General features: G+C 36.1%; 4 protein-coding genes and 1 long non-coding RNA gene across 6 annotated transcripts; 2 read left to right on the top strand and 3 right to left on the bottom strand.

The window, feature by feature from the left end:
• Positions 1–666: 666 nt before the first annotated feature.
• On the top strand, positions 667–6,877 carry Galphai (G protein alpha i subunit). The gene is made up of 4 exons (XM_089079685.1): positions 667–1,487; positions 4,263–4,447; positions 4,694–4,980; positions 5,254–6,877. Exons 1-4 carry the CDS (start codon positions 1,367–1,369, stop codon positions 5,729–5,731), a joined length of 1,071 nt encoding a protein of 356 aa, XP_088935811.1. The 5' UTR covers positions 667–1,366; the 3' UTR covers positions 5,732–6,877.
• On the bottom strand, positions 1,493–2,706 carry LOC148936100 (uncharacterized). Its single transcript, XR_016139874.1, has 3 exons — positions 2,571–2,706; positions 2,232–2,366; positions 1,493–1,600 (listed from the first exon to the last, which is right to left on the bottom strand). It is a non-coding gene; the product is annotated as an uncharacterized LOC148936100 (long non-coding RNA).
• Positions 6,878–6,881: 4 nt separating the features above from the next.
• On the bottom strand, positions 6,882–13,384 carry Synj (synaptojanin). The gene is made up of 7 exons (XM_011639850.3): positions 13,027–13,384; positions 12,210–12,564; positions 11,904–12,068; positions 10,492–11,546; positions 9,832–10,403; positions 9,530–9,704; positions 6,882–9,448 (listed from the first exon to the last, which is right to left on the bottom strand). Exons 1-7 carry the CDS (start codon positions 13,151–13,153, stop codon positions 8,430–8,432), a joined length of 3,468 nt encoding a protein of 1,155 aa, XP_011638152.2. The 5' UTR covers positions 13,154–13,384; the 3' UTR covers positions 6,882–8,429.
• A 1,932-nt stretch (positions 13,385–15,316) lies between these two features.
• Positions 15,317–19,352, top strand: CPT2 (Carnitine palmitoyltransferase 2). 2 transcript variants are annotated; one of them, XM_089078769.1, is made up of 7 exons: positions 15,317–15,814; positions 15,937–15,977; positions 16,313–16,874; positions 16,985–17,518; positions 17,618–18,107; positions 18,177–18,369; positions 18,475–19,352. In XM_089078769.1, exons 1-7 carry the CDS (start codon positions 15,776–15,778, stop codon positions 18,599–18,601), a joined length of 1,986 nt encoding a protein of 661 aa, XP_088934895.1. In that variant the 5' UTR covers positions 15,317–15,775; the 3' UTR covers positions 18,602–19,352. The 2 variants fall into 2 exon arrangements, with proteins under 2 accessions (XP_088934895.1, XP_011638151.2); XM_011639849.3 differs by lacking the exon at positions 15,937–15,977 and having other exon boundaries at positions 15,320–15,814.
• An 860-nt stretch (positions 19,353–20,212) lies between these two features.
• Positions 20,213–22,087, bottom strand: LOC105427873 (Vacuolar H[+] ATPase PPA1 subunit 1). Its single transcript, XM_011639848.3, has 5 exons — positions 21,844–22,087; positions 21,525–21,573; positions 21,347–21,430; positions 20,864–21,263; positions 20,213–20,733 (listed from the first exon to the last, which is right to left on the bottom strand). Exons 1-5 carry the CDS (start codon positions 21,902–21,904, stop codon positions 20,701–20,703), a joined length of 627 nt encoding a protein of 208 aa, XP_011638150.2. The 5' UTR covers positions 21,905–22,087; the 3' UTR covers positions 20,213–20,700.
• Positions 22,088–22,687: the final 600 nt, after the last annotated feature.

The following is a 22,687-nucleotide window of genomic DNA, read 5'->3' as shown; positions in this document are numbered from 1 at the left end:
ATATGTAAAACAAAATCATACTTTTTAAAACTATGAAACATCAGTAAAAAAGAAAGAATTGAACATAATCTATGTATGTATACAATCTTTAAATATAATTGCATATAGGGTTTTATAGATTCGTTTTTTTTTTATTTATTTCTTTTTACAATTTTTGTGCTTGGAATAATGCAATATATTCTTAATTGAAACTCAATATTATGATAAATCACGAATGTGGATAATGAGCTAAAAATCATATGATGCGAAATAACTCGTACAGAACACAAGAATTTCTTTAAATTCTCTGCTTTCAAACACTTTCAAATTCGCTTTCAAACAGAACAAGCAAGATAGATTACCTGCGTTCTTAACTCTCGTTTTAACATTTAATTATCAGGAAAAATATGTATAAAAATATATATTCGATGATAAAAAACATTCTCAAGAGAAATATCATAAAATTATTTTCGAGGAATAAATCATAATTCAAATTCCCGCGCTTGCGCAGACTAGGGAGAAAGACGTCGCGTAATGTCGTGACGCGCCTCGAACGGTACTGTACGTGCGCCAAGTGGGATGGCGCGTGCGCATTGGCCTAACGGCGAATGGTGACGCGCGCTCCGATTGGTGGAGCGATCGGCGCGAGGAGATGCGCCTCGAACGACGAATCACGGGCGCGGTCCCGATCGCGACGACCGATCGGTCGAACGTCGACTTAACTTGGATCTGCTTGGGCCACTGTGTCACTCGCGTGCGCCGCCGTGTCCCGTCGCCAACGCGGTAAACGGAACGATCGGTTTATTTTTCGGACGGTGATCCGTCCTTGTCTTTTCCCCGTCATCGTCCGCGCGAGTCACTCCGTTTTTATTCTGCTTCGTTTAGGACGAAGCACCGGAGTTTCCATTTGCCATCGCGGGTGCTCGTCGACGCCGACGCGCCGGGAACGCGACGCCGCGAGAACACGGCCGCGCAGTTGCGTGCGCGAACGAGAATACACGCGTGCGCTCGCGCTCGCGCGTATGCTCGTGTGTATATATATGAGTGAGTGCGTGCGCGCAGTGTGTGAGCCAAGATTCCGTGTATGCGAGCGCGACCGCGTGCGGGCGGTTCCCACACGACGTCGTCCGTGCAACAAGTGTCAGGAGGAGGCGGCGGCGGCGGCGGCGGCGGCGGCGACGACGACGACAGTGTTAGTGGCGGTCGCATGAACTGTGCGGTGCTGTGGAATACACTGTGCATGGTAGCCGCGCTACTGTGGATCGGGCTGTGGGACTGAATCGATCGGCGGATCGACCGTCGTTATTGTTATCGTCGATCGTCATCATCATTATTATTACCGTCACCATAACGTGCTGAGAGGATCGTCACCGGCGAGGGCGCGGGTATGGGCTGCGCCGTGAGCACCACCGGCGAGAAGGAGGCCGCCGAGCGGTCCAAGAAGATCGACAAGGACCTCCGCGCTGATGGCGAGCGCGCCGCCAGCGAGGTCAAGCTCCTGCTGCTCGGTAAATGTTTCTTGTAATAATAATGATAATAATAATCCGGTACTCCAGGTACTCCGAATCTCCTCCTCCTCCTCCTCCCTCCCTTCCTCCGCATGTAACGTTCCCGTGCTGATCTACACGAGGAATAGAGGAATAGAGGATCGAGGACGGGCGTTCGGGCGCGCTTCCGTCGATTCGTGCCTTGAGTGTCCCGAGCTTCGCGGTTCCGGTTCTTGGGAGACGACGGCGAATTTACATCCCCTACCTCGGCGACGCGCCTATGTGCCGATCTCTTTTCCGTTCGCTCTTTCTCTCTCTCTCTCTCTCTCTCTCTCTCTCTCTCTCTCTTTCTCCACCTCTTTCTCTCCCTCTCTCTTTCTTGTACGCCGTCTTGTCTCGTATCGCGCGTGTATCGCGTATCGGATACACCACGCACCAGTCGAACGCTCCCGAAGGCGCCGCGCAACCCACGATCCGCGAAATCGCATCTATTCCTTTTCTGACAATTTCCGCAACTTCTTTCCTTATTCGTTTCTCTTTTCCCTCATGAATCACGAATTCGGAAGAAACGTTATTAGGAGGAGAATTATTATTACATCCTATCTAACGTTTTATCTCTTTGCTCTTTCTCAAGATGCATCGCAACATTACTACTTGCTCTAATATTTCCAGAAAAAATAATCGCGATATTTCGGAGTCCGCACCGTCTCTTTATCAACCGGTCGTAATCAAGAAGACCCGCAATCCATTGGCAAGAATACATACATCTCTTCCGATCTCGCGTAGATCCGTGCGCCTGTTTCTTTCCTCCTGTGCTTCCTGTGAGACACATTTTCCTCTTTTTCTTTCCAGAGCCTCGGAATATATCTCCACTTCGCCCGCGGCAATCCTGCGAAAATCCTGCGAAAAAAGATGCCAAGCTTCAAACTTCCTTAGCAATTTTTCTCCGTCTTTTTCCTGGAGTCAGTCCTCACAGTTCTACAAATCATGAAATACATCCTGTGCGAGCGAAAGGGGAAATAGAGAGAGCGAGCGAGTGTGAGAGAGAGAGAGAGAGAGAGAGAGAGAGACGGGGGGGAGGGGGTAGAGAAGGCTGAAGCGTGCGATTGACGGTTGCGTCTAATCCAGGCGACAGGGCGCCTTTCGGATAATGCGCTCTCGATCGCGCGAACACGGGTGTCCTTCTTTCTCGCAAACGCTTCCCGCGGCGTGTATGTGATCACGTTTCATGTTCCTTCTACGGTAGAGCGTAAACTGTTAGCTCGCTGCGGACAACGAAATTGCGGTACGCCGTAACGTTTTAATCGCGGTGCGCTCCGGTCCCCTCATTCGCCAAAAAAAATCGCGATCCACTTCGCCAGCAAATGAGTTTTGCTTTTTAAGGAAACTTACGTGTGTTTCGCAGGATCTTTTGATTCTACATTTCTTTCTATATTTATACTATTTCTATTGTTTTATTACTACTCTTACTACTACAGTATACTACTATGCTATAATATATTATTTGTACCATTACAATTAGATTGTATACTGTTGTTACTAGATGTTATTTCTTTCTATAGATCTCTTTTAATTCGAAATAGTCGAAAGATTGGGAAATTTCGATTATCTCATCGAAGTAATTAATTTGAAGAAATTCGATTCATTCGGATTTAAAAGTAGAATTTTTGAATATAAATGTTGAAAAAATGAATCATCCATGATGGGTGACTCATTGCTTGAATTAGAATAAATGTTCTGATATATGTTTTATATATGACAGATACGTATTTAATTAGATGAAAATTCCGATTACTCATTATTTGTCATTGCCAAAGATTAGATTTATTATCAATGCATTTAATACTAAATACCTAAAGACTAGTTTAGGATTGTCAGCACTAGAGATATCAAATAGTCATCATTTTTGGCAGTTTTTATTTTCTTAAATTAATATTTTGTTTTAGTACCAAGATAGAATATATTCTAAATCTTTTTTACTTGAATATTTCATCAGAATAAAAACAGTAATTTTAGAGAAAAAGTTAAAGAAAATTTTATTTTTAATACAAGAAAAAAAGATATTAATTTCAAAAAATAATTGTTCGATGTTTTTTTTTTGCGTTAATATTAAAATTTCGAAAAATTTCGGAATTCTTAACCGAAAGCGTAGACGCGGATGTAGAACGAGTTACGGGAAACTTGAATCATCGGCCGCATGTGAATCACGAGATTACGTCTCTCCGAGATCGCGCGGAATTATCTTCGTCTCGCATACAGAAAAAAAAAAACGTTCTTCTTCCTGGAGGAAAAAACGGGTCTCCACGATGCCGGTCTCCACGATGACTGGCATGATGACAGATTATCAATCGGAAGGAACTTGTCGACCGTTAATTAATCGGTTAATTGGATTGGATTCGCTTGTATCTAGCAAAGCTTCGAGTGCGCGAGCGTTATTTGCATAGACACGCATTGATTCGAAAATAGCTTGCGAGTCGCGTACACTAAATGAATTGCGGCGTCGACAATGCATAGCCATGTCGGCGATTTTAATTATGATGTCAAGGAAGACTCGCAAATTTCTCGATCGTGTAACGATCAATATCGCATTTGACACTGTTCAATATAATTATACTCGTATAATACGTTCAGTAATCACTGAATTTATAATCACCGAATTTGTATAATTAACATTCGATATCCCATACATTATGTGTGTGTGTGTGTGTGTATATATATATATATATATATATATATATATATATATATATATATATATACATATATTCTATATGTGTGTGTACTTGAAAATTCAAGGTGCTGGGGAGTCTGGCAAGTCTACGATAGTAAAGCAAATGAAAATCATTCATGAAACCGGCTATAGTAAAGAAGAATGCGAACAGTACACCCCGGTAGTATACAGCAACACGATACAGAGCCTAATGACGATAATCAGAGCCATGGGCGACCTTAGAATCGACTTTGCTGAACCCAGCAAAGCGGTAAGTCTTTTGCTTCTTTCTATTGGATTATCGAGAGATAATCTCCGTTACTTTCGTGAAAAAATTTAAGAGCAATAGTTTTTTTTTGTTTTTTTTTTTTTTTTTATCAAAATAGTCATAATTGTTTTAGTCTCGTTAGGATACCGCAAATCTTTCTCATCAGTAACATCACGCATTATTAACTGCATTCTAACTTTCTCGTGTCCCACTGGCGCATTAGATAATCGGCCTTGTTTTACGTTGTAGGATATGGCGCGACAATTTTTCACCCTAGCATCGGCAGCGGAGGAGGGCGAGCTGACCGGGGACCTAGTGCTATTAATGAAGCGATTATGGCAGGACCCGGGATTGCAACTCTGTTTCGCGCGTAGCAGGGAATACCAGCTCAACGACTCGGCAGCCTACTACCTTAACGCACTTGACCGCATAACGCAACAAAATTACATCCCAACGCAGCAGGATGTTCTGCGAACGCGTGTCAAAACCACCGGAATCGTGGAGACGCATTTCTCTTTCAAGGGTCTACATTTCAAGTATGCTCACATATCATTATCTAAAATTATTTAATTCCAAATCTTAATCAAATTGTAATCTCATTGAATTATTCCTAAACATGTGTTACAAAAAATATATTACAACAAATATTATAAATATTTGCATATGTAGATATGAAGTTTCTTGTTTATGTAAATAAATAAGATCCAAATGCAATGATTTTTATATAAAAATATATACAAATTTAATTAATTTGTATTACATATATTGTAAAACCTCAAAATAATATATGTATTATTTTGTCTTTGCAGAATGTTTGATGTTGGTGGTCAAAGATCTGAAAGAAAAAAATGGATACATTGTTTCGAAGGTGTTACTGCAATCATCTTCTGCGTCGCTCTGAGCGGCTATGATCTGGTGTTAGCAGAAGACGAGGAAATGAATCGAATGATAGAATCGATGAAATTATTCGATTCGATTTGCAATAGCAAGTGGTTCGTTGAAACGTCGATTATACTGTTCCTGAACAAAAAAGACCTGTTTGAAGAAAAGATCACTAGGAGCCCGCTCACCATCTGCTTTCCAGAGTACAAAGGCGCCAACACTTACGAAGAATGTGCCTCCTATATTCAAATGAAGTTTGAAAATCTGAACAAGAGGAAGGATCAAAAACAGATCTATACACATTTCACGTGCGCCACAGACACATCCAATATACAATTTGTGTTTGACGCCGTAACCGACGTAATAATCAAGAATAACTTGAGTAATTGCGGTTTACTAAGTTAAACATTCCAATACTCGATCAGCAAACTATCGAAAAAAAGAATGTATTTTATACGTTTAATGCGTTGACTCGTTAGTTTTTGTGAATGCACGGGAGAATGACAAAGAGACTGATCGAAAGTTCTAAGAAAAGCATATCTGTAAACACAAATACATATTAACTATGCAAGAATTTTATTCATGCATATACATACACTTGAAATATTTTATCGCGGTATCATTATGTAACTCTTTACTCGATCCTGTAGTCTAACGAATTATCCTTTGTAAAAAAAAATTTTTACGTAAATTTATTGAGATTTCTAGTATGAATATATTATTTCTTAACTTATTGATTTTATTCGATGATTTTATGTTCAATGAAGTATTCTCAAATTACGAACAAAGTATTCAAAGGGAGCCAATTATCAGGTCGAAACATTTTGCATTGTCGCCAAGAATATTTTTTTATGTGTTATTTATAATCCATAAGTAGAAAAATTACTTTTGGAAAATCAATATGTATATATTGAACTGATTACATTTTTTCAAAAAGATTTTAATTCCTTATGTTTATGTTTATCTTTTTAAGTTAATACAGTTTTATTATTTTTTTAATATTTTTTTCTAAGGAAAAATATTTGAATAGTGCTCGGAAAAAAAGAAAAAATAATTTGAGGTGATAATGTTAAATATCAAACATCTATCTACTCCCGATTAAGGTCAGATAAACTATTGCTTTTTTTTCCCTAAATGTATTTAACTATACTAATCAAGAACTAGATAGCTATTAATTTAGTAATATTTCCTTGTATATAATTTATTACGCTAAAAGTGATTACGTTCTAAGTGAAAATACGTCTCTGCTCATATCTATTTGCGTTATAATGACAAATAGAAATTTAAAATCTTGATGGACATCGGACACAACTCTCTGTCCCTTTTTTACAGTATATATATATTTATCAATTTGAAAAGAAAATTTTTGTACAAGTTTCTCCTTTTTATATATATATACATATATACGTATTAATAAGTAATAAAACCGAGGGGTCTCATTCCTCTATTTGCCAAACGGATGTAATAACAACATTAGTGTTAGTACGCAAGACGAATCGAAATCAAATTCTTTATACAGCTTAGATCAATAAATGAAATCTCTTTTTTTAAGAGCTTTCTCCGTTCCCGATTGATTTCTTTATTAGACCACTTAATACATATATACACGTCCAATGTTTTACATCTTGTACATGTGTGGATTGATCTAATTGATAAAGCATATCAATTACTCAGCACGCAAGCGTGAGGAAATGTGTTGTCGAGGTGCAGAACAAAGCCCGCATTGTACATGTATTGTAATAACAAGTGTATATCGGAATCGGAATAATTTTCTCTTATACTGGCTTATACCATCTTTGTTATACTAATTTACATGCGTACGTCCACTTTCCCGCGATTAGAGCCACCTTCATGTAACAGCTGGAAGTGATAAAAATGAAGGGCGAAACAAAATATATACAATAATAATTAACATTTTGATTGCCACGCCACACGTATCCTCTTATGAGGCTTCTTATGACGCCTGTGTATGAGCAATAATTTTATTCTTCGTTTAATACACATTCGTTGTTGATACATAAATAATGTGACAGTCATATAAGTCGTAGGACATCAATGTATCATAACCAAACGTGATACACTGTGTTCTCTGGAGAATAAAAATTGAGAAGATTAAAAACAAATGTAGGTGGGCGTTGGACCCGTTGGGACGGACGTTCTAGAAATTTTGATGGAATGCAAAATATAGGAACTTTAAAAAAGAGAAATAAAATATAATTACACATAGAATGATATTAAATTAATTAAATTAGCCGCCTTCACACCATGTGTGAAAAAGGAAATTCATGGAGAATTATAAGATACCTTACATCCGCGAAAATACTGTTATTTGAATCTATCCTTTTTCCTCAGTCACGTCGTGCTACACGCGATTGATTTTGAAATTAAGTTCGCTTATCGGAGTCTAATTATAGTTTTTGGTAGACTTATGCTACTAAGTTACTGTGAAGACTCCTAAATCTTAAAAGTGATTCTAACACTGAGAATTACATCTTAAATTATTAATATACAAGCAGTGACAACTATAACATTATTACCGCAAATCCCGCCTGATGATTTAAACTCTGATGATTATACTAACGTATTCGTGATATATCCAATTTTACAACGATTTCAATATACTTTAAATATACATTTTAAATCTGTGTCACGTTAACAATTATAAATCGATTGAATCTTCGAAACAGTAGCTATTTGTGCCATTTTAAACATTCGGAAGAAAAACAATGATCCTTCGCATTATCGCGAGGATAGATCAATAGGATTATATTACCATCAATATAAAAACGCAAAATGTGGTAAGCTCGGTAAGCTCAAGATCAACCTACAAATACAAATCTATAATTAATTACGCTCGATTAGAAATTGGAAATAAGTTGTAATTCTGACTCTGTCTGTAATTGTGACGACAATCGATTACTTTGAGTAATCACAGAACAGATTTTGGGATTCCTAACTATACTACGCGAATTCGGAACTCAGTTTAGAAGTGAGGATTCGTCGATAATTGTTTTATCGTTTAATCTCATAAATAATCACACGTACTAGATTAATGCTAAATGTATTGGAAGTCTGGCCTGACAAGATATCTGTGTCATGTTTCTTAGTGAGGATTTCTGGCTGGAATAGGCGGTCCGCCGGTGGTTCTCGCTGGAACGGGTGGCGGTGCATTTGACGGGGGTAGACTTGGCGGTGGATGCTGCGGAGGCGGCGGAGCTTGTCTGTGCGGCAACGGAGGAGGTATCGAGTTAGGCGGTGGTCTACTCGATGTTTCCTGAGAACCATCCATACGCGGTAACGGTGGCGGCGGTCGATTTGGTACGGGATAACTGGGCGATCCATCAGGTATTTCCTCATAGATGGCCGAATCCGGAGACAATCTCTCGTCTTGACGGTCATCCTCTATCTCGTTCATGACTGGAGGCGTCACCGGACATGAAAATTGATTAGGAACGACACTGAAGACGCCCGCTCGTGGTACCTGTTTCCGTTCGTGAGCGGGACTCTTCGGTGGATGAGAGGGTCGACCCGGTGGCGCCGGTCTCGGGGGTGGAATTACACCGTTCGGGCTGCCCCTACTGGGAGAAAGTCGCTCGGCGATCTCCAATTGTTCCAATCGTTGCATGGGACTTCTCAATGGTGAATTCGTGAATTGTGCGACCGTGGTATTACTGCAAATCTCGATTTCTTTTTCGATCAGCTGCACCCAGTCAGGTGATTTTAACGAAAGCTTCAACGTTTGGCCGCACACTTGTGTCATGCCCTTCTTTGCCGCGGCTAGGGCACACTGACCATCTCTGAATGTCACCCAGATAGTCTCGCCGACGTAACGGACTAGGATTGCTTCACCGATATGGGACAAATCCTGTATCAGAGCAAACATGAGATTATTATCGAATACGTTGTCCATATCTTCAACGTCCTCCATTGGCTTGACTATTATTGTGCCATCGGGTGGACCCAGATCTTGTATCACTTCCTTAAATACGCGCTCGCGTTTCTCAGAATCGACACAGTGTACATCTATATCGATCATCGCAATTACTGGTCGATGATCGCTCTGTTTCAACTCGGCTCTGCCATAATAAACGAGCTTTCCTGGATTCCAATCTGTAGGTGAATCTGAAATTTTAAATTGATATACACAAATACAAAATTACAGTTATATATACAGTATATGTAAATGTGATAAAAAGAACCAACCGATATCAGGTACTTGCTTCCTGCGCTTCCATAAAACTCTATCCGTCCACGCGGGTTGACGACACTTCTCGCTGGTGTCGTAATCATCCGAAAACAGATCATATTTGTATGTAGGAGCGAAAGTGATGGGCCCTTCCAAAAAGTTTTTGAAGACATTGCCCTGCTCTTGTTGAACCTTAAAATTAAAATATCATAAAGTATATAAAATAAAAACTTGATTTTTCAACATTACAACCAATAAATATATTTACTTTTTCTTAAAGAAAGAAAGAAAATATAAAGTTTGATCAATAATATCATACCCTTAATTGATCATATTGTAATATCTGATCAAATTCATTTTGCTTGATCAATTCCTTCATCTCGTCTTTGTCCATGTCGACTCTGTAATTGAAGTCGCCGCACCAAAACACGTAATCGTGAGTGTTCAGAGTTCTACCCATGGGAAACGTTATCTTTCTTGTAATCTCGGCGTAATCGGCGTTACGTTCGTTCACCTGGGATTGGCCGGCGGCGAAATGCGCACATACAAAACAGAAGGATGTGGAATATAGCACGCATCTGATCGCTGCAGCGCCTTTGTTCCCGGTAGCACCTCCCAATCCTGTCTTCACACAGTCCACTGCCACATCTCGTAGATACGGCGCGTGCACAGGCCGTATGAATAGGTACAGACAGACACCGACCAGTTGTTGATACGTCACGAGGACATATTCCGTGTCCTTGCACAATATCTTCTGCAGTTCCTCAGCCCAAGCTTTGGCATTATCCGAGCTGGCGGCCATAATATTACTGGCGTTCAGATCGACAATTTCTTCGAATCCTATCGCGAATATGTCTACAGGAACATCGTCATGTTGTAAGTGTACCAAGGCTGAAAAGAGATATGACAAGGATTGGATTAGAAAAAGAAATATTCTTTTTCTTCTTTTACATTGTATAACGTCCTAGGAAATACTTACATGAAGATTTGCCTGATCCAACGAATAACCAATCAGACAAGGATACATCCTTATAAACTACGCTTCTAAAATGCTTGCCACCATTAACATTGTAAGTACCAACGCTCACCCTGAGGTTCATTGTATCTACGTACTCATTGTAACGCTTGCACATTTCCCGCAAAAGATTTGGTGCGGCATGCAACATGTTGGATGGTAACAACAAACGTGCTCTGTCAGCCAATTCTGTATTTAACGTCGAGCCTAACAATAAAATATCGATCGCCTCCTGCTTATTGGAATCTAGTAAATTATTTTGTATCGTTCTAGCTGCCGATCTCGCTCCGTCCATAAGCTTAGAACTGCCCTGAATAGCACCAGTGCCCGCATATATCTTGCTGACCTCATTGCCGTTGTTGATCCACATTTGGCGGAATACCTCCTCGAATCTCGAGACCATCTGTTGCTTTTCCATCAACTTTAATAGACCCATCTGTTTAGCTAACATTTCGAGTGCAAAGAATGTTTGTACGCAGTTTGTTCTGTCCAAACAATCGAGACAATTTGTCCTGATCGTGCCGGTCTGCTCGAGGATTACAGTATTGCCGACCGCATAGAAGAGCGAGAACGACTCCAGATATTTTTCGACCTTTGCCTTTAACTTTGATAGATTTTTCATGTTTCCGCCGCGACATTCCTGATGATAATCAAATAGAATATGCGGTACGTCCTTGTGCTTTGACATATTGTGATGGGTTTGAAACAACTGACTCAACATCGCTTCCCCTTCTTTGCTGCCAATTAAACTGGAGCCAAGGAGGTTGACGATTACTTGCTGGCCGTATCGCTTTTTGATCATCTCTAAATGTCTGTCGAAGGCAGGTGCGGAGGTTTCAAAACCACGTGAAATCTTCACCTTGTGAGAACCGACTTGTATGCCGGGTTGTTCCCAAAACAACGGTACCGAGCCTCTCGTTTGAACGTAAGATGCCACTTCATTGTCTATATAGATCACCTGTTCTGTCTCCACAAAGTTTGCCACGTGTCCGTCATCGTTGGTTCCTCTAACATTGAATCTAGACAAAAGGTCATTTTTGCATGTTTTCAATGGATATCTAATAATGACCGATATTTAATCAGGCCATATGTTTCAGCAAACTTTGTTTTATAACATGACGTAACATGTACATGATTACGAATTAGCTAAGCATTTCATGCTTATCATGCTTATAATGTTAGACATATTATGTTTATCATGTTTACTACACGAGATATACTTTTTATGCTGATAATTCTTGTTATTAAAAATAAGGAAATACATTTAATGCTGTTAATTATTCTTATTATTAAAAATAAGGAAATGCATTTATATGTGTATGTTTATATGCATGAATTTTGTACACTTTCTCATGAAATAGAAAAAATAATTTTACCTAGTACCAGCACGTTCGCAACTTAATCTGGACATGAGAACTGCTCGAGCTTGTCTGTGTCCGACATAAACAGTTCTAATCTCCACACTACCACACATCGCTTTCAACAACCATTGGGCTGTGTCAACACCATATCTTAATAAATGAATGTGCAACATCCGATTCCTAATACAAATAATTCAAGATGTATAATTTTCTTTTTTTTTTTCATAAGCAGTGATGCATAATTCATTTAAATGGTGCAACATTTTTATTATGAAAAATCTGAATTATAAAGAGGATATCTTACAAAACTATTGTACTGACCAAAAGAATCTGTTATCTGTAGTCGTTGATTTGCATCTTCTTTGAGCACTTAAGGTGATATCAAGCGATTCCTGTCCAGCAGACCAGGAGAAGTAAAATGTTCCAGAGTTTAGGACCTTCCTGACTTCGGACACACGATCTTCCATCCCCTGACTGTAGAAAAGGGGTACAAAACTTGACTGCGTTATCCGAAAGATTTCTGATTCGCCGATCTTTCCAATAGAGAAGCATCCGGTAATCAGAACGAGGTATAACAAGGTATTTTCTCCTGCATTCAGCTGCAGCACACCCAGACATCCATATGCGTCTAGCAATTTGGTATATTTCGGCTTCAGGAATTCATGCTCCTCGACAGCTACAAATGATATATATCTATGAGAATTGTTGATTATTTCAAATTTGAAATATCTCTGCTAAGTATCATTGCTTTACACGACTATTATCGCGCTCTATGAAAGACAATTGGAAATATAAATCGAAACAGGCTCTTCAATATATTGATATAATGACACTACCGTATGGTTTACACTTCAGAATACAATCGTGATAGACTCAAGACGGTAAGGTAAAATGATGGAATGCCGTGCTCCGATTTGCATTCCGACCACAACAATCGTGAGGCTGTCACGACGTTAGTTCAATCGCGCTCTCGGCGTCTTACTTGCGATTCTTTCACGAAAGGTGCACCTGTCTGATTTTCGTACGTGGGTAGTAGGACGCAGGGAAGAGGACGCAAGCTGCAGGGTGAAGGTGAAGATGAATAGAATGCGCGGTTTCGCCGGCGCCGCGGATGGTTCCCGTTCAGCCCGTTACTTACAAAGAATCGCAACCGCTTGCGACTCAAAGAGCAGCGTCTCCTTGCGACTTCGCTGCTCGAGTATGACCGAGTGCGGCTTAGGCGAGTCTAGCTTTTCGTAGACGCGAAAACTCTTGCCCATCGCCATTGTTCCGCGGCCGTGTTTCTCTGTTGCGTGCGGCAGGAATACAGCAACGACGATGACGACAACGACGACGATGTTCTACGGAGCCACGACAATTCCGTACGTCACACACGTCGCGTCGCGACAACCCGACACCGAAACAACGTTCTCGCCGTGACTGGCGGCGACCGAAAACTGAAAACCGCTGTCGGCGCTGTCAATCGTCACCGCCATCGACGATGTGTCAACGAAGACTCGCCAAATCTATACAGGCCTATGTTCACGATGCTAGAAATCGGTCATCGGTCCGATGCGATATCTCGGACGGAAAGAGAATTGACCAATCGTATTGATTAATTGGCCGAATTATTCAAATGCAATTGGTCAATTCTCTTGCCGAGATCTCGGACCGATTTCTATCATCGTGGATACAAGACTTTACGCGAGATCGCGTAGTTCAGAAAGGTTATTTCGGCTGCATTTCAATATTCAGGGAGTCGATCATGTAACTTTTCCCTTAGGGCGGAAATGTGAAAAGTGAAAAGTTTCACGTGAACTTACGATCAATGTACGATTTTGCGGGATCATATAACTCTCTCAAATATGAAAATGTGAAATTTTTCACGTGAACTTTTTCGCCATGTACCTTGATGGCGGAAAAGCGGAAATCTAGGGAATTAATAAATATGCTTCGAAATTAGAGAAGATTAGGGCTGCGTTAGGATTAAGTATACGTAATACATATACAATTGGTAAAATTAAAAGATGTATATAATACTGTATCAATAAAATAATTTTCATTAGCTATAAAATCTATGAAACTGTGTTTCATGATTTCACTTTCCACGCATCCAAGCTACATACATAATCGCTGTACGTGAAACGTTTCACGTGAAATGTCAAGGTGTAAAAAATTAAAAATAAAAAGTGAAAAATGAAAAGTGAAAAATTTCACGTAAAGTTATATGATTGACTCTCTGATCATGCCAGTATTGAAAATCTATAATATACGTGACATGAACTATACATTTTCAGTATGACAGTGAATATCGGAACGCAGCCTAAATCGAATTTGAAATAAATACACAGTATATCGCTCTCTCCTCCGAGTTTCCTGTAATTTGTGTATTTTTATGCATAGAATATATTTTGAAAAGAAAATCGCTCAAGCTTTTTTTTAATTTCAAAATTTTTTGATATTTGAACTTCGCATAAAAAGAATGAAATTCACATAAAAAGAATGAAAAGGGTATAAATTTTGAATTGTATAAACTATTCTCTCTTATAATTTAAATTATATAATGGTGTTTTTAATTAATTAAAGCAGAAAATATGATAAATATGCAGCCATAAATTATTATTAAAGTATTATTTTCTAATTTATCAATGTCAAAAAAATTTGAAAATAAAAAAGTCGAGAGTAATAATTTTCCCTTTCAAAATATATTCTATGTATGAAAATACATAAATTTGTAAAATTATAGAAAAGAGAAGAAGAATCGAAAAGAAGAAAGTCTTATATTTATCAAATTTGAAAATAAGAAAATTCTAATTAATTTAACTAACGATTAATATTCACTTCTACCAATGTAGATTAAAGCCTTGCATACAATTGAGAAAATATTACATAAGAATAGTATTAAATGTTAAGATTTAATAATAGATAACAGAAACAGAGAAAAAGGCAAGCAATAAATTTCAATCAATTGAAAACCATATATCAATTGATACATTAGTTTATTAATTGAATAGTTTCCGATGGATCGAAATATTATTTCTGTTGTCTATTGTGCATCGATCTTAACATTTAATATTTATTTCTGTTTTTAATATTTCCTCCATTGTGCGCAGATCTTAATTTTAATTTCGATTTAATTTATCTTTAATTTATCTTTTTATCTTTTTTTTTTAATTCTTAAAGTTTTTTTGAAATTACTTGTACATACACTACTGTGCTGCATTTTGTGCATGTGTTACATTAATGGCCGATTCCAACATAGATTTACTTTAATCTCGGTTTAACTTGCTAATTCTTAGAACTCTTAAAAAAAAAGATGAGGAGGATAAGTTGAACCGAGATTAAAGTTAATTTACGTTGGTGGAATCGGGTATAAAATCGCGCGATCCGAGTCTATGTTCCAAAATGTTACTCAATGAATAGAGTAGCATTTAATTGATCAATCAGGACAAAAAAAGAAACAAAGATTTTTTTGGTTCTGATTGAATCAATTAAATGCTACTCTATTCATCGAGTGGAATTTTTGAATATAGCCTGGGATTATACGGTGGAATAGAATTGGAGTAGAACACTTGCACTCAAATTCTGCTTTCACAATTTTCACTGTGCCTTCTCTTTCGACGATTGGTCCTTCACTAAGCCACTAGAAGAAGAAAACTTTAGTCCTGACGTAGTTCAACATCATTTATATTCTTATATGGACAATATTTTTACTCTAACTGTGTAGCAATTGTACAGTGTAAGACAGGGAAGATTGTTATTGTGTTTGTCATCTTGAAACACTGTGTATGTGTACGCCAGTGTATAGAGACGTCTTGTCTTCTTTTTATTGAATCTAATTTTATATATTTTTTTTTCTATTGCGTTTTTACGAAAATAAATTAGAAATAAAAGCATAGAATCACGGGATGTTCATCTTAACAAAAAGCGGATTACGAAAATTTATGGTAAATTATTTGCATAACGCATGTTTTTACATATGCTATATTTATACATATATATTTTCATTGTTTAATTTTTAACACATTTTATGTTTATTTTCTTTCTCTGTTATGTTCTGTTATTACAGATAAACCATGGAGGAATGGCACACGCACAACAATTAGCTAGGTAGTAATGTTTTGTTTTTTTTTATATTATTAGTACTCATTTTCATATTCTGAAATCTCATATTGTTATCGTAATCGTGAAGTCAACAATTATATAATCTGTGTCGTAATTTGAATAATAACTCGAATGACTCTGTGAAGTAAGAAAAATAGAGTTTACATATGCAATCAGAGTTTACATATGCAATCGTTTGACTAAAGAAACATTATTAATTATATATCTTATATATATCTTATATATATATATATATATATATATCTTATATATATATATATAATTATATATCTTATATATATATTATTAATTATATAATTATATATAATTTTGTTTTACAGAAGTACTATGGCTTTGTATGATACCATAGAATATCAATACATGCAAATTAGTAAAATTCCGACGTTGCATTTTCAACCATCCCTGCCACGTTTGCCAATACCCAAGCTTGAAGATACATGCAAAAGGTATCTGAATGCACAGAAACCTCTGTTGAATAATGAAGAATTGCAAAACACGTCATCCTGCATCTCGAAATTTCTTGCCAATGAGGGACAGGGTTTGCAAAAACTATTGCTCCAAAATAATGCTGAGAATCCTCATACCAGTTACATCAGTGAGCCATGGTTTGAGATGTATTTGCAAGATCGCAAACCTCTGCCAATCAATTACAATCCTTTCCTAGTTTTTATACCAGAATCTGATCCTAAGTATGATGTACAATTGGTAAAAGCAACGAATCTTGTAATATCATCATTGAGATTTTTTAAGTCCCTCAAGAATAATGTTCTAGAGCCAGAGATATTTCACATGAAACCTGAGAAATCAGATACTCAATTATTCCGCAATGTCACAAGACTGATTCCATCTCGCTTTAGCTGGTATGGTGCTTATTTATTTAAGGTATGTATAACTTGTAAATTTTATTCACATATTCAAACATAAATTGGTAGAAAGACAGTGATGTGTAACAGAAAAAAAACAAATTTAATAACAAAATTTTTTTATTATAGGCTTTTCCATTAGATATGTCCCAATATAAAAATCTATTCAATACAACTAGAATACCGGAATTAGAAAAAGATATAATTTTTCACGATCCCTTAGCGAAACACTTGGTTATCATGAGGAAAGGTCATTTTTATGCATTTGATGTTATGGATGCAAATGACTCTATTTATAGTCCTAAAAAGATAGCTGCGTGCTTAAAGACTATTTTAGAAGATAATAGACCACCAAACAAACATCCCGTAGGTGTTCTTACATCGTTAGAAAGGAATCAATGGGCACGAGCACGTTCACATTTAATCGAAACAGGGAATCAGGAAATTCTCCAGAAAATCGATTCAGCTTTATTTGTAATGATCTTAGATGACGAAGTTATCGGTACCGATCAACACAAATTAATAAGAAAGTATTTACATTCAGACGGTACCAATCGTTGGTTTGACAAGTCATTTTCCGTCATTGTTTCTAAGGATGGCTACGGTGGAATTAACTTTGAGCATTCATGGGGTGATGGTGTCGCGGTACTCAGATATTTCCAAGTGAGTAACGCACTATTTTACTTTTTGGTATATGTAATGTAATTAGCATAAATAATTGAGAATTGCTAATTTTATAAAAATCTTTGTTATCCTATATAGGATGTAAAAGCTGATATATCGAAGAAACCTAGATTTCATCCTAACGAAGTGGATGAACTCTCTAATGAAAGCGTGAACGTAGAGAGATTACAATTTTCTATAGACACGAAGAGCGAAAGTATCATCAATCAGCAAATAACAGATTATCAGAAGTGGGTGAATCGGCTGTATGTTGATTTTATGATTTACGAAGAGTTCGGTAAGGATCAGTGCAAGAAGCTCGGGGTAAGTCCGGATGCCGTGATGCAACTGGCATTCCAGTTGGCATTGTACATTCTAGAAGGCAAATCAGTATCAACTTATGAATCTTGCAGCACAGCTGCATATAAACACGGCAGGACAGAAACTATCAGACCATGTACACTAGAAACTAAAGCAATCTGCGTCGCTATGACTCAAAAACAAATTGAGCTTTCTAAATCAGAATTAAAAAGAATGATACTTGATTGTAGTAAAGCACATAACGTGCTTACAAAAGAAGCCGTAATGGGTAAATAATTTTGAATACAAGCATTTATAAATTTAGAAGATAAGTGTATATAAATTTTATATTTTATAGGTCAAGGATTCGACAGGCATCTATTTGTTTTGAAAAGAATTTCAGAAAAATCAGGTCCCGTTAAACCAACCATTTTTCAAGACCCAGCATACGATGCTTTAAATCATAATATATTATCTACATCCACCTTATCAAGTCCGGTTGTAATGGCTGGTGGATTTGGGCCAGTAGTATCTGATGGGTATGGAATTGGGTAAGACATGTTGTATTATGTTATCGTTAATATTAAAAATGTGGTAATTGTTGATATTTTTTTGTATTATATATAATTTTTTAAACAAAATTAATGTATGTTTAGATATATGATCCAAGATAAACGTTTGGGTGCAGTTGTAACAAGTTACAATGGTAGTCGTAATGCCAATCAATATGTACAAGCATTAGCACACGCGTTCAAGAGCATTCATGATGTGTTACATACATAGTACAGGAATGACAGTTACGCAATATTTGTCAGACATATTTAGTTACATTTTGATTTGGATTTTTACCGAGATTATTGATAGCGCTATTATATATACAGGGTGTCCCATAATTCTTAATTAATATTTCAAGGGGTGAAAGAGGATGGAATTTTGAACTAAAAGTTCCTTTCCCAATTTTGACTCAGATCATTATTTACCGAGTTATTAACGATTAAAGTTGATCAATTAGATTGCGCCCAGCCGGAATACGTAGAAGCATAGCGAGCTGTGAGGCCTCTCGTGCTTTCTGTACATTCTCCCGATTAAAATTTTTTTTCTAATTTTTTATATTAATAAATAAATGAGTAAATAAATAAATAAGTAGATAAATAAATAAATGAGAAAAGTTACAGTTGGAAATTTATCCAATTTCTGATTGTTTTTTTAATATTATTTATTTGTTTATTTATTTAATTCAATTATTTAATCCATTTGTTCAATTTAGTTATTTAATTTTCATAGCTAACCTAGCAGCGATGGGGAAAAAATAATTACGGAATATTTGTTATGGATTCAAAGAAAGACTATTGGCAAAAAACATTATCAAAATTAATTGTTTCTAAATAAACTGTTTTGACACGTGTCATGTATGATTCTTACGTATAAATATTATATATAAATTAATATTGTTATAAATTAATAAATTAATTACATAGATTAAATTATTTACGTATTCGTTAATTTCAAATTTTAAAACAATAACGCCATCGAATTGTAAGAAAAAATACGTAAGAATCATACATGCCAACGTTATGAAATAATAAAAATAAATTTTTCACAAGCAATTTGTTTAAACAATTTCTTAAAAAAATTTTAATTGGAAACTGATAACTCCATCGATTTCTATAAAAAAAAAAAATATGTAAGAACCATACATGATACATATCAAAACAATTTTTGAAGAAATCATTTAAATAATTTATTTACAATATTTTTTGCCAGTAGTCTTTTTTTGTACCCATAACAAATTAGAATAAAATTTTAATTGAAAGAATGTACAGAAAGCGAGCCTCAAAGCACGCTACGCTTCTGCGTACTCCGGCTGAGCGTAATCTGATTGATCAACTTTAATCGTTAATAACTCGATAAATAATGATCTGAGCCAAAATTGGAAAAGGAATTTTTAATTCAAAATTCCATCCCCTTTCACTCCTTACAATATTAATTAAGAGTTATGGGGGTACCTGTGTGTGCGTGTGTGTGTGTGTGTGTGTGTATGTATGTATATATATATATATATATATATATATATATATATATATTATATTATATTATATTATATTATATTATATTATATTATATTATATTATATATATTATTAAGTACATTTTTAAGAATGTTTATAATCATGTTATTCGTATCAGAGGTAGGCACAATCTCTTTGAAATCTTGAAACAAAGAAAGCAATAACGACGATTACCTCTGATAATCAGAAATTTTTATAAAATTGTTAAATAAATATTTTTAATATTTTTTAAAAAATTAACAATTCAGAGTTTGTTAACTTTTATAATCAACCACTTATTTTCCCATAAATATATATTACATATAACAATTAAAAATGTCAGAATGTGAAGGATATAAATTATGAATATTTTATATTACTCTGTATTATACACTTTATGTTGACAAGAAAATATATATAACTTAATTAATATATATTAACGCGAAAATGAGCGCTATAACGCACTCAAAATGTGAAACAAAAATTACGCTTTTTAACATCGATAAAATCTAGCGCCTATTATAATATTTAATCTTAGCCACTTTTGTTTTAAAAGAAGTAGAAAGATGTGTCTAAGACAATATAACATAGATGATTCACAGTTATAGACACAGAATGGATGTTAAATTAGGTCATCTATCACATGAGTATAATTACAGACATGCAGTAATAATATACCAAATTCGCATTTTGGTATCTGGAAAGTTCTTCTGATTTCACAATAATTTCATAGATATGCAATCATTGCTCTAGAATCTTTTACTGATGACTAAATGTGGAATGGAACATTATGTGATCCCGATTATAGTCCATAACTTATTCTGTTATAATTTATTTATAACTTGTTGCCCATCTTTACTTTGGATGTCTGAAAATAGAAAAATATTAAGATATAAATTCAGAGATAGGAAAAATATAAATATATATTTGTTAAAAAGAATTATCATTTTGAACATTTTCTGTTACACACTAATTTTGTAATATATGTTTTAACTTACCATATAAATACCAACGATTAAACCAAAGAGTCCTATAGCGGAACCAAAAATCTCAACTATGAGAATTTTTACGAAAAGGGCAGAGTTAGCAGCGTCAGCAAGAGCTGCACCAGAGCCGACAATACCAACCGCTATACCACAGAAAAGATTAACGAGGCCAACAGCAAAACCAGCGCCAAACATTATGTACCCAGAGAACCAATTCTGAGCCTTGAGCTCATTGTTGTCATAAACTTTTGAATAATCAAATTTATCAAGCATTCCAGATAGAATAATGGCAGTGATTAAGCCATAGATAGCTACAGCCTCACAGAATATCACAGAAATCAAATTCTTTGTCTTGATTCTAGGTGCTTTCACACCACCACCAATGATAGACACACCTGTTGTATGGATACCTCTGAAAAATCAATAAGCGATAAACTTGGCATAAGTTAATCCTATTTGACACTATTGATGATACTGTAAATACATTCGACTTACAATGCTGCACCTACTACGGACAGAGCTACAGATAGACCTATACCCAGTGTACACCACATATATGGAGAGGTATTCGTCAAGAACCTAAATTACAAAATAAACATAAATTCATTCAGGAAATTCTTTACATAAAAAATTCAATAAGAAACTGATATAAGATAAATATATGATTACATACCAGCCAACACTAACCTGCTCTCCTTTGCCAGTAAATACATAATACAAAACTACAACATAAAAAAAGAAATGTGTATATGTTTTGTGTGTGTGTGTATGTGTGTGTGTGGTGTGTGCGCGCGTGTGTATGTATATGACAACATTTTGGCGTAACTCGAATATTGTTCAACAAGACAGAACACTTGAGACAAGATAATTCGCGATACAATGATCCGATGTACGTACAAATGAGCAAGATATCTCAAGTATCAACGGTTATAACGATCTATAATTTTTTGTCTGTCCTGTTATTTTATCACAATGTATATGTGAATGCATACCCAAAATAAGAATCGTCGCCGAGGCGGTGATCGCAAATGTTTTACCCAGGATGTACCTCATCGTCGCGACGAGTTAGCTTCGCTATTCACACGATACGTAAGATCTCGCGATTTTCAAGTATGGGAAGAGCGAAGAGCCCGGTGGCTTCGTTTAACGAATCCTTAATCTCCGCATCGAGAGACTCACGAGAAGATCACGCACACCCGTCGCTGTCATGTGACGACTGCTCGAGATTCTAGTAATCGTTAGTGATTTTTTTTTTCAGAAAGGTAAGAGAAATTACCGCGCAGGTGCAACAACACTATCTGCTCACTTGCACTCGTAAGCACTTTCCGCGTTCGAAACGGAACGGAAATATATTTCAGACATTAGTGGAAAGAAGAACGATGATAGATAGGTTCCAATAGGTTAGCGCCTACATGCTCATTATTATTTATTCTCGTTTAACATTTGATGAACAAAGATGAAATGATTCAAAAGTAGAGCGAATAGAGATGAAAAAATAAGTATTTTTTTAATTTATAAAAATTGAATAAAAATTGAGTAAAAAAAAATCAATTTTATGAAAAACTTTTTTACTAAAATACTAAAAAAGAAATATATAGAATTTATGTTTTTTTCGCTTATTTTATTATTTTAATTTATCGCTAAAATATTTGATATCTATATTATTTCAATAGTATTTAATATTTTTGTGTATTTATCATTTCAAATTGGACTTGGTTAGGGATTATGGATGTGTGCGGACAAGTGCGAGATAGTGTGTGGACAAAACGGTGAATATTTTGTGGATATAGAGAAATAGTAAGGCTTAGTAGGCGTAAAGAGAAGATTAGGACGAGT

Source organism: Pogonomyrmex barbatus, unplaced genomic scaffold (assembly GCF_055798465.1).
Source record: "Pogonomyrmex barbatus isolate J1 unplaced genomic scaffold, ASM5579846v1 scaffold3, whole genome shotgun sequence".
NCBI lineage: Eukaryota > Metazoa > Arthropoda > Insecta > Hymenoptera > Formicidae > Pogonomyrmex > Pogonomyrmex barbatus.
Note: the sequence above shows the minus strand (reverse complement) of the source record. Positions and strands in the feature narration are given on the sequence as shown.

Coding starts and splice junctions, on each gene's coding strand:
- Galphai (XM_089079685.1), top strand. CDS start 1,367: ATGGGCTGCGCCGTGAGCACCACCGGCGAGAAGGAGGCCGCCGAGCGG. Junction 1,488..4,262: donor GGTCAAGCTCCTGCTGCTCG/GTAAATGTTTCT, acceptor TGAAAATTCAAG/GTGCTGGGGAGTCTGGCAAG. Junction 4,981..5,253: donor TTCAAGGGTCTACATTTCAA/GTATGCTCACAT, acceptor TTGTCTTTGCAG/AATGTTTGATGTTGGTGGTC.
- Synj (XM_011639850.3), bottom strand. CDS start 13,153: ATGGCGATGGGCAAGAGTTTTCGCGTCTACGAAAAGCTAGACTCGCCT. Junction 11,547..11,903: donor TGCGAACGTGCTGGTACTAG/GTAAAATTATTT, acceptor CCTTTTGTCTAG/ATTCAATGTTAGAGGAACCA. Junction 9,705..9,831: donor TACAATATGATCAATTAAGG/GTATGATATTAT, acceptor TTTAATTTTAAG/GTTCAACAAGAGCAGGGCAA.
- CPT2 (XM_089078769.1), top strand. CDS start 15,776: ATGTTCATCTTAACAAAAAGCGGATTACGAAAATTTATG. Junction 15,815..15,936: donor GCGGATTACGAAAATTTATG/GTAAATTATTTG, acceptor CTGTTATTACAG/ATAAACCATGGAGGAATGGC. Junction 18,108..18,176: donor TACAAAAGAAGCCGTAATGG/GTAAATAATTTT, acceptor TATATTTTATAG/GTCAAGGATTCGACAGGCAT.
- LOC105427873 (XM_011639848.3), bottom strand. CDS start 21,904: ATGAGGTACATCCTGGGTAAAACATTTGCGATCACCGCCTCGGCGACG. Junction 21,264..21,346: donor TCCGTAGTAGGTGCAGCATT/GTAAGTCGAATG, acceptor TTGATTTTTCAG/AGGTATCCATACAACAGGTG. Junction 20,734..20,863: donor TAATCGTTGGTATTTATATG/GTAAGTTAAAAC, acceptor TTCTATTTTCAG/ACATCCAAAGTAAAGATGGG.